Raw genomic sequence first — 10,435 nt, forward strand, 5'->3', positions numbered from 1 at the left:
TTTTTGGAGAAAAAATATTATGCTTCTGAAGTTAGTTGATTGTGTAATAATTTTTAAAAATTCATCAATCTTCTTGTAGGTGCTTACTGATAATAAAAATTGTAACTTCGAGAAGATGATGAATCTCACAAAAATTTTAAAATTTATGGCAATTTTATGAATTAGGCCATTTCAAAGAAATGTACAAATCCATAATGTCAAAGCCCAAATAAATGGACCTAAAGCCCATTAATTATGGATTGAATAGGATTCAGACGTGGGTTGCTTACATAATTGAAGAGAAAAACAAATTGAAGTTTATAAAGACAAATTTACAAAATCTATTTGGGACATCAAAGAGAAAAACAACAGTTGGTTTTAACAGGACCCTTTGATAGGGGCAGAGAGATCGGTTGCTTGTTCATTTTTCATGATCATACTGTCGTATCATTGCTGGCTCAGAGGAGGAGATCAATAAGATTGATTATAGGAGAAGCAGCAGACAGATTGGTAATCAAATTCTACAGATGGAAACAGAGAGCCGATTGGTGCGCATGTGCATAGAAGCAGCATGTGATAGTAGAGAAAGTGTTGAGAAATGGAGGCGCCAACGGCGGTCTCTTGAGCGCATCCCTTCTCCTCTAGCTGACGCTCTCCTTGGCCGCCTTATACACCGCCGCATCCTTTTCCCTTCTTTGCTCGAGTAAGTTGTCAAGATAGTTTTATCTTTTCTTTTACGGGTTACAATAAGAAAGTTTCCATCTTTGCAATGTCGAACTGAATTAGAACCCAGAATTTTGAGGATGAAATAATGGAACATAAAATGATATTGGATTTGGTACTGTAGACTTTTCAAACAAAGCGTGGAGGTGGTTGACCTGAGAGGTGAAAGCGCTGTAGACGCAGAGTGGATGGCATATTTGGGAGCATTTCGTTACTTACGTTATTTGAATCTTTCCGATTGCCGTAGAATCAATAGTTCTGCACTGTGGGCTTTAACTGGTATTGCCCATCAAATGTGATTTTGTCACTTTCTTTTCAATTAATTGGGTTGCAGAGAGATTATTGTTTATATGATATGTGTGTCTTTGTTGGATTTAGGGATGACTAGTCTGAAGGAGTTGGACCTTTCTAGATGTGTTAAGGTTACTGATACTGGCATTAGGCATCTTCTATCAATTTCTACAATGGAAATACTGCGAATTTCTGGAACAGGTCTAACTGCAGATGGGGTTGCACTTCTCTCCTCACTCAGAAATTTGTCTCTCTTGGATTTGGGTGGTTTACCTGTCACTGATGTGGCATTGAGTTCTCTACAGGTAATTGTCGCTGCTACATGCCTGTTTTGTTTATCTCTATTGTTGATGGCTAAATGCATATTTAAAATGTTGGTTTTAAATGCCTAAATCATAATGGTGAATGTAAACCATTCAAGATGTCCTCATGTAAAACTTAAACCCACCTGCTGACAGACAAAATTATATCTGTATCTCTTATTTTGTTTTACCTCACCAAAATATCATGCTCATGTTGGGTTTCTCGACAACAGAATGTGATGATTACAATCCAGTAGTCTGAAGTTGGTTCATAATGTTTCGGTTTTTGAGTTCTTTTCTAACAGAATTATGCAAGTCATTATACAATAATTTACGAGTTATAATGTGAACAGTATTAAATTTGAATGCTTGCGATTATCTATTCACTGCAACTTCTTCTGATTGTACTTGCAACATTTGTTGTTATTTAGGTACTGACAAAGCTAGAGTACCTTGACCTCTGGGGAAGTAACATAACCAACAAAGGGGTCATTGCTCTCCAACGGTTTCCCAAACTTAGTTTTCTCAACTTAGCTTGGACTAGTGTTACAAGGCTGCCGAACATGCCATCTCTTGAATGCTTAAACTTGAGCGACTGTGCCATTGAGTCTATACTTGAAGGTGATGGCAATAAAGCTCCTCTAACTAGACTCGTACTCTCAGGAGCCACATTTGCAAATGAGGCTGAAGTGTTTTTACATATAAAACGAAGTTTTCTATCTTTTCTGGACGTGTCCAATTCATCCCTTCAGGGATTCTACTTCTTACCCTGTATGGAAGTGCTGGGACACTTGGATCTTAGCTCTTGCATGATGGGAGATGATTCGGTTGAACTGATTGCATGTATTGGAGCCAACTTGAGAAATTTAAATCTGAGCAAAACTAGAGTTACTTCTAATGGGGTAGCTATTTTAGCACAACACGTCCCGAAGCTTGAATTTTTATCACTATCTCATGCTCCAATTGATGATTTGGCCATCTCACATATTGGCATGATGCCTTCCTTGAAGGCTATTGACTTGAGCAATACAAACATCAAAGGTATTAATTCTTAGAATGAAATTAATTGTTTCCTTTGGTAAGACTTCTGGATTCTAATACGAGTGTTTAATAAAGGTGAAATTTTAGGCATTCTTAGTAACCTAGTGATAAACTAGTTCATTTTTTGTTATGTTCTTTTCCAATTTTAAGAGTATTCTGTAACTTTTGTTATGTTTTTGTTCTGTCATTTCAGGTTTCATTCACCAGGCAGGTGCAGAGACAAATTTGATTCCTTCGCTGACAGCTTTGCAGAAGCTAAGTGATTTGCAGAGTTTGAATTTGGAGCATACCCAAGTCAGGGATGCAGCCCTAGACCCTGTATCAAGCTTCCAAGAGTTGAGGCACCTATCTCTCAGAAGTGCTTCCCTTTCTGACGCTACACTTTACCATTTATCATCTCTATCAAAGCTGACAAATCTTGCCATTTGTGACGCTGTGGTGACAAATTATGGACTAGACTTATTCAGACCCCCAAAAGCTCTGAAAATGCTAGACCTGAGGGGTTGTTGGCTTTTGACTGAGGAGGCCATATCGGCATTTTGTAAGAAACATCCAGTAACTGAAGTGAGGCATGAACTCCTCAGTACATCTATATCAGATCAAACTAGTGCTAACCGTCCATCCCCATCACGAATACTTTTGAGACCTTCACAGGTGAACCGGAAGCAGGAAAAGATGCCTGTCTCTAGGCCAATGTCTAATACTTTTATAGGTATCAATGCCTTTTTCATCAAACATATTGTTATTAGAATAATATTCCACATCTGCGAGTTTTCTGCTTTTGCTTAGTTCCTGTCATTTTCTGAAGCAGATCAAAGACTGAAGTATAGCAGAGAGGAATTACTTGCATTACAATATCATTCTTTATCACTGGGATCTTCTGACAATAGATGTCTTGCGATGCCTGAGAAGCAATTTGATGAAAAAGATTAATTGCTATTTTGCTACTAGCCAAACAGTCCATTACCTTGCCAGTTAGGGGCTTATCTTCGCCCTTCACTTCTATAGAACAAAATGAGATGAAAATGATAGTTGGAAATTTGTTTTTATTGTTCTCAATAAACCGATACAACACGACTTTGTTATTTATTTCTCAAAGAAAAGAAAATTGTTACCCAGAGTTCATCAATGATTCATGTACATTCCTAATAATATTTGATGATATTATTATTCTGTTAATATCTTTTTCATCAATTATTCATTATTACAACCTAAATGAAGGAAGTTGCTCGCAACAGCAATAGCCAATGCCCTAATGGCTATAAAATATCCTGCCTCTTATACTCGAAACCCACATGAAAGTGATGGGATTTTGATTGTCTCGAGTACCACAACTAATGGCTCCCCTTGTACTGAAATGCGTCCATGGCAGTATGAAGTTCTATGAATAAACCAAAGTCCAGAAATGCAACAGGCAAGATGCTCCTTTCAGGCACTAGGCTTGCTTGCGCTCTTGTACATGTTGGCGATAATATCCTGTGCACAGAATTTTTGGGTCAGTGTATAACTGTAAAATCTTATAGAATGGTCCTTAAAAGCTAAGAATGTCAATTAAATTTACATGATTTAGATAAATTGTGATGCCAACATGCAGAGAAGACCATAAATGTCCATGTCCCAGTATAAATAACAAGGATGTTTGCAATGGTTTTGGATGCATTGTCCATGACAGATGCAGATTTAACAAACTCAAGAACAATTGAAAAGGTTCATTAAGACCCCTTACCTGGTAATATTTGAGCAACTGGGGCCTCTTTTTCTTGTAAGTTGGAGTGAGAAGGTCGCGTTGTATGTCAAATGGCTCAGGATCAAGGTGAACAGCTTTTATAAATTCAAAACCTTTCAGCTGCCAAAAGTAAGGATTAGGATAAAGAAACGTTAAATTTAGCTTTTAAAAGGGCGAAACTTTTCTATGGCCATTGACAATTATGTGCAAGGACTAAAAGCAGCAGAAACCTTATTTTCTCTGGCAGTCATTGTGAGCTCTCCAAGAGTGAATTCTTTTGCCTTTGGATTTTCGCAAAGTGATTTGAAGTCCCCATTGATGCCATTCTCTTTTGCCCAATTTTCAAGAGCTTGCTTATTGGGGTTAACAACAGCAACCAGGAATGATTCAAAGCTGTTCCCATAAACCCATATCTAAAAAATTGATAGATAGGATGATTATATCAGATTATGAATGATCCAAATCTCAAGCAGGCAATAAGTATAATAAACCAATCATATATATATATATATATATATATATATATATATATATATATATATATATATGGTGATAGGAATAAACATTACAAGCACCAGAAAGGCATACCGAATCAACAGAAGAAGCAAGACAAAAAACGTTCTCCAATTTTTCGACAGCGACATATTCTCCTTGTGAAAGTTTAAATATGTTCTTCTTTCGGTCAATAATCTTCAAGCTCCCATCTGATTGCCACTCTCCAATATCTCCTGAAACATAGACCATCGTGAGCACTGTAAGCTAAGAAGAAAATTACGTGAGAAAATAAATCCAGAAACAAGTACGCCAACACAAACCTGTGTGGAACCACCCATCAATCAGGACCTCCTTCGTGAGGTCTTCTCGCTTGTAGTAACCCGAAAAGAGAGTACTCCCTCTTACACAAATCTCTCCACGTGGTGTGCTTGCAAGAGCATCATAATTCATTTCAGGAACAGATTCTAGACACACATCCGAATTTGGCACAGGAAGCCCCACTGTACCAAGCATTGACATTTCATTTGGTATCGAGATAAAAGTGCCTGCACAAGTTTCTGTAAGACCTGCAGTTATGGAATGAAAATTAAATTAGTCCTGATGGCAGTAAGTTATGATCACAATGGTAAATAGAAAAAAAGAAAAGATTGAACAAATAAAAAGCAGGCAACAGAAAATATTATTAAATACCGTATCCTTGTAAAACATGAGCACATGAGGACACCCGCAGGAAAGTTTCTATATGTGTTGCAAGAGGTGCAGCTCCAGATATAAGAAGCCTTACTCTTCCTCCCAAGCCTTGTTTTACCTGTGAATGGCAAAACCAATTAGATTTAAACTAGCAAGCAGGATTTATGACAATATCTACTGTGTGGTTTCGGTTTTGGAGCAGGAAAGAGATAAAAGAAGAACCATCACCTTATCAAAGACAATTTTGTCACAAATTGGAGATGCCTCATCATGTGAATGCCCCTTGTTCATATAATTTAATTTACTGTATCAATTTGTGAGAAACCAATTAGAATCAGATCACCAAACAGCAACCAGATGTACTGAAGTTCAGTCATCCCTCAATGCAAACTAAAAGGGTCAAGTATTGCATTCTGAAGTTCAGTTACACGTATGGAAACAAATAGAGTAGAATCTCATCCATATTGCAAAAGGGAAAAGAAACCACCAGAACATGTAATATATTTCTATGTGAAGAGCAATTCTCAGTGCATATGTCTTTCCAGAAGAGAGAAAAATGAGAAGATGAGACTTAACTCATCATCCCCGTTGCTCTTTTGTTGGGGAAGGTGAGTGTTTCTAATGACATATTAAGGAATAGAACTTACTATGAGTATGCTAAATTGAACAGTTTCTGTTTTAAGAATCCCCCTGAAGATACCTTCTGTGTCAAAGCTGAAAATGTGTACGGCAGTTGTGTCAGTGAGATAACCATGATTTCATCTTTAGCTATAATAATTGCAGTGCAAAAAAGTAAATGTTGAAGAACAACTTCAGCTCATCCCCTGAACGAACAAGTTGGATATGAACTTAGAATTCTGGAATTCAAATATCGTTAGTCAGGTCAAGTGAATGGCCCAGCAGCACTACCAGACAACAATTCATCTCTTCCCTCAATAAGAGGATCAATTCAGGACACCACGAAAAGGGCCCAAATACACACACACAGAATTAATCAGGCTGAACCCCCATTTCACAAGAGAATGCATTAAAATAAATAAAATCTGGCGGCTCTAGACACTAAAAAGGCATAACTCAGGAAGCTTTCTCGATAAACAAAAGTATTAAGCACATGAAAAGTTGAGGATAAACAAAATACCAAGAGAAGAAAAGAGAAAATGAACCTGAATGTATTCTAGTCAAAATACGAGGCACGGCACAGAAAATAGTTGGTTTGAGCTCAACCATGTCTTCAATTAAAAATTTGACATCCTGCAATATGAAAACTTATAAGCTACCTTATTGATGTTCTTGCTTAAAGAGACTAAATGGCCTTATCACCAATTGCACTATGGTAGCAGACTCTACTAGCAAAACAATGGTGCCATACAGTGCAACAAAAATATACCCTTGAGAAGTATGTGTGTTTTTTGGGGATGTGGGGGAATGAATAGCGATGCTACTTACCCCTTGCCAGAATCCTATTGAAGCACCATGTGAAATAAATAACTCCTCAAACAACCGATCAAAGATATGAGCAAGAGGAAGGTAGGAAAAGTATACATCCTTTGTAGAGAACTGCAAAGTTTCCACAGAGAAAATGTCAAGAGAGAAGATACGAGTAATATACTAGATGGAAAAAGATCAACAAACTGAATGGCTAATTTATGCACTATATCTGAATAGCAACTTAAGCTGTATATGGCAGCTTCGCCTTTATTATTTTTCACTCTGAATATCATATACTATGATATTCAGAGTGAAAAAAGAAGCAAATACCTGTTCATTCACACTCTCAAATGCCCTTGCCACTCCAGCTATAACAGTAACAATACTCTCATTTGAAATCATCACCCCTTTTGGATTATCAGTTGTCCCACTGGTGTACATTATCGTACAGATATCACTTTTCTTTTTATCCGGGAGAGCACATTGTTTATTCTCCCCCTATGAGAAACAGAGATAAGGCCAATAAACAAAACAAAATATGAAAAAAAAATGAGGAAAAAAAAATGGAAGAACAGAATCTTCCACACTTCAAGAATTTTAATGAACAACAGAGAAATTATTAGGATCAAACCAATTCCAAACCAAAGCAATGCTTCAACAGATAAAAAGCATAATTGACTTATCAGAAATTGAGGGTATAAAACCTAGCATGGATAAAATTAATAAGAACTGGCTACTTCAATTTGAGACACAGGGCACCAACTCCGCCCACTACAACTGGCTACTTCGGACAACAAATAAGAAAGTTCGAGAAAAGATCTTCCACAAAATAATGATTATCACAAGATAACTCTGTTGCATGCATGGGCAAGCATTTTCTGGCCGTTTAGCGCAAAATTTTTACCTGTTTCAAAAAGTGCTCCCAAGAATATACTACTAAGCCAAATTTCTCAATCTCTTCTCTTTCTTCAGGTGCAACCTTGCCAAAGCTCACAATCGCTACAAAACGAAATATACATATAACATCATATCTAGGTGACGTGTATGAAAGGAAAGAAATCCTTAAAGAAGATCAACCCACTTTTCATGTACTGAGTTGACCTCGGAAATGTTTTCAACAACTGATAAAAAAGAAAAAAAACGTAAAGATCAGCAAGGACTTAATGCATATTAAAAATTATTAAAGAAACTTATCCAGTATTGTGAATCACAACTCCAACTGAAATATACCTCGCGGATTTTTTTCTCTTCCACAAAAACAATTGAGACTTCTGCATGGCAAATTATATATTCCACAGCACCAGCACCTAAAACGTAGATTAAAGGAGGTAAATAATAAATTTTGCTCAACGCCTGGAGAGAATTGAGGTCAAGATGTATGCATAAGTAGAACACAGAAAAAATCTAAACATATAGTATCAGGACATGCATGAATGTTGGTTAGTTGTAATCCTTTATATGCTTCTATATCCATGCTTAAGAAATGTCCATACCTAATGAGTCATATAAGGGGACACAGCAAAGCCCATGAGCGTTGCAGGCCTGCATAATTTACAGCATTTTGAAAAATAAAATTCAAAGGATACAAATTTAGAAACAAGAAAATGCAATATTGGCAAACAACTGACAAGGATGTCCACTAGATTAGTCATGCAAAAGTATAAGATGATTTAAATAACTTGTAATCTACTTTTATATAAGTCGGCAAAGCCAACATAGATATGTTATTCCTTTACACTGCGATCAAGAAGTCTTTTGACCCACACTAATTCTGAAATGAAAAGTTTCTGGAAAAAACACACACAGTCCTAAACCCATAAAAAAATATTAGGGAATAAAATAAGATGTATAAATTTGAATGGCATAACACATTTGGAAAAGCAAGGTACCTCCATGCTAATTATCCACTCTGGGCAATTGGCACCATAAATACCACATTTCCCTCCCTGAAGATCAGCAGTATGAAATTTCAGAGCTGGTTGCAAAGTTGAAATTTTTTTTAACAAATCAGTGTTTGCTTTTACCTGTTCAACACTGCAACTCCTAATTGAATTACCAACTTTAATCGCCAAGTCGTATACTTCTTTGTAAGTTTGCCACACGTATTCACCAGGCTGCTAACACAAAGCAACAGATAAATAACATAGTAGTTAGATTTCATTAGAATTAAAAGGGATGATCTACACAAACTTATAAAACTTACAATTATTCTGACTTAAAAGTATATGATATTTAAAATTGAAACAAAAATCTCGAGTAAAGGACAAGATACCTTTCCATTCTCAATCACTCGGCGACCAAGCATGGGATTGTCAGGATATTTCTCCACGCTTATGCTGCCACAAGAACAGTAAACATTAATCACAGGCTGGATAATTAAGAATAAAAAGCATCATCATCAAATAAAAAGGAGCTGACTTTCGGTGAGTAGACAGATTAACTTGTTTGTGTGAATTAATAAGCACATTAATGAAATTTTCTCAGTAATCAAACAAGAAGCTATAGAACTGACCGGAAAATATCCCAGCAACAATCCATTCCAGGAATTGGAGGAGGAAATCCATCTTTAGCAAACACACTACGATATACAGGGCCAACAGATGGTCTTCCATCCCTGGCCTCCTTTGCTTGCTCCACCTCTATCAGATACTTCCTTTCCGCCATTCTATCTCTCTCTTCCGATCAACCACACCTCTACGTACTGAAAGATACAAAGCTGAGAGAAAAAAAAGTACAAATAGAATGTGTCGTGGATCGTGATGGAGAAAGGTAGAGATAGTAGAAATATAGATTAGGTGGCTGTGGTGTGGGTGGCCGGAGAGGAAAACAGGGGACCACTTGAACTCAAAAAATCTCCACTATAATTCCTAATATAGCCATCAAAACGCTTCTGGACAACTTCACAAGCAACCTCATTGGGAATAACATGCCATAACTTGTACCGGCAATAAATTCGCTGTCACTTCGCACAATTGACGCTAAATTTTGTCAATTTTATTTTTTTTAAACAAAGAGGGAGAGGGAAGAGCGAAACTCCAAGCAGAGTACAAACAAAAATGCTAATAAAACACTCCACCAACATACCAACATGATTAGCTAAAACATTGGCACAAAAATTGGCCTCACCATTCATGTGCTCAATTTTAAATCCCAATTCAAAAGTCCACAGATATTATGATATCAATTCTGCATCACCTGCTTCCAGTAACCTAATCCTTTGATAATGTCAACTTCCCTTTCTCCGCCTCCTTCGCCACCAGCTGGTGCATCCTTTCCCCACAAGCATTCGCCACCTTTGCTCCTCCGTGTCCATCATAAACAGCAAAAAGAATTGTAACTATCAAACTCACCATTACTCGAACAGTTAGCCACCTGTAGCTGGAAATGCCGGAAATTGGGTCGATCAGTGAGGTGGATTTCCAAGGAATAACCCAGACGACGTACATTGAAGGTGTGCCCACGTGGCTTAAGGATGACGCCGCGAGTATAATTGATTATTTTTTTGGCGGGAGTTGTCTATTTGGAATAAGAAATAGGTGGCATGACGTGGGACCTAATGGTAATCAGAGCTAAACCGTAGCAAATAAATGAAAATATATACTTTTTTTAAATGGAAGTATTTTTTACTTTATGTGGAGAAAAAAAAAGTAAAATATAAATTATTTTTAAAAATATTTATTTTCGTTAGTTTGATCCATGAATACAGTCATTAATTTCGTCTAGACATACATTTTTTTTGTGTATCAGTGATTTAATATAG

The 10,435-nt window shown here is 36.9% G+C and overlaps 2 protein-coding genes across 2 annotated transcripts; one reads left to right on the forward strand and one right to left on the reverse strand.

Annotated features, from left to right (window-relative positions):
• The first annotated feature begins 306 nt into the window (after positions 1-306).
• LOC105645677 (Leucine-rich repeat (LRR) family protein) lies at positions 307-3,461 on the forward strand. Its single transcript, XM_012231337.4, has 6 exons — positions 307-682; positions 827-981; positions 1,081-1,298; positions 1,727-2,336; positions 2,530-3,048; positions 3,148-3,461. Exons 1-6 carry the CDS (start codon positions 507-509, stop codon positions 3,267-3,269), a joined length of 1,800 nt encoding a protein of 599 aa, XP_012086727.1. The 5' UTR covers positions 307-506; the 3' UTR covers positions 3,270-3,461.
• On the reverse strand, positions 3,146-10,176 carry LOC105645676 (long chain acyl-CoA synthetase 4). The gene is made up of 19 exons (XM_012231336.4): positions 9,188-10,176; positions 8,948-9,011; positions 8,700-8,789; positions 8,565-8,621; positions 8,169-8,217; positions 7,906-7,982; positions 7,757-7,796; positions 7,580-7,674; positions 7,006-7,173; positions 6,694-6,804; positions 6,411-6,498; positions 5,895-5,961; positions 5,476-5,551; positions 5,248-5,365; positions 4,878-5,123; positions 4,651-4,790; positions 4,293-4,475; positions 4,063-4,182; positions 3,146-3,812 (listed from the first exon to the last, which is right to left on the reverse strand). Exons 1-19 carry the CDS (start codon positions 9,337-9,339, stop codon positions 3,765-3,767), a joined length of 1,989 nt encoding a protein of 662 aa, XP_012086726.1. The 5' UTR covers positions 9,340-10,176; the 3' UTR covers positions 3,146-3,764.
• Positions 10,177-10,435: the final 259 nt, after the last annotated feature.

The sequence above is a fragment of the Jatropha curcas genome, chromosome 4 (genome assembly GCF_041381405.1).
Source record: "Jatropha curcas cultivar XTBG-Jc1 chromosome 4, XTBG_Jcur_1.0, whole genome shotgun sequence".
Lineage (NCBI taxonomy): Eukaryota > Viridiplantae > Streptophyta > Magnoliopsida > Malpighiales > Euphorbiaceae > Jatropha > Jatropha curcas.

Coding starts and splice junctions, on each gene's coding strand:
- LOC105645677 (XM_012231337.4), top strand. CDS start 507: ATGGAAACAGAGAGCCGATTGGTGCGCATGTGCATAGAAGCAGCATGT. Junction 982..1,080: donor TGCACTGTGGGCTTTAACTG/GTATTGCCCATC, acceptor TGTTGGATTTAG/GGATGACTAGTCTGAAGGAG. Junction 2,337..2,529: donor GAGCAATACAAACATCAAAG/GTATTAATTCTT, acceptor CTGTCATTTCAG/GTTTCATTCACCAGGCAGGT.
- LOC105645676 (XM_012231336.4), bottom strand. CDS start 9,339: ATGGCGGAAAGGAAGTATCTGATAGAGGTGGAGCAAGCAAAGGAGGCC. Junction 5,366..5,475: donor ACAAAATTGTCTTTGATAAG/GTGATGGTTCTT, acceptor TGCCATTCACAG/GTAAAACAAGGCTTGGGAGG. Junction 4,791..4,877: donor TGATGGGTGGTTCCACACAG/GTTTGTGTTGGC, acceptor TCTATGTTTCAG/GAGATATTGGAGAGTGGCAA.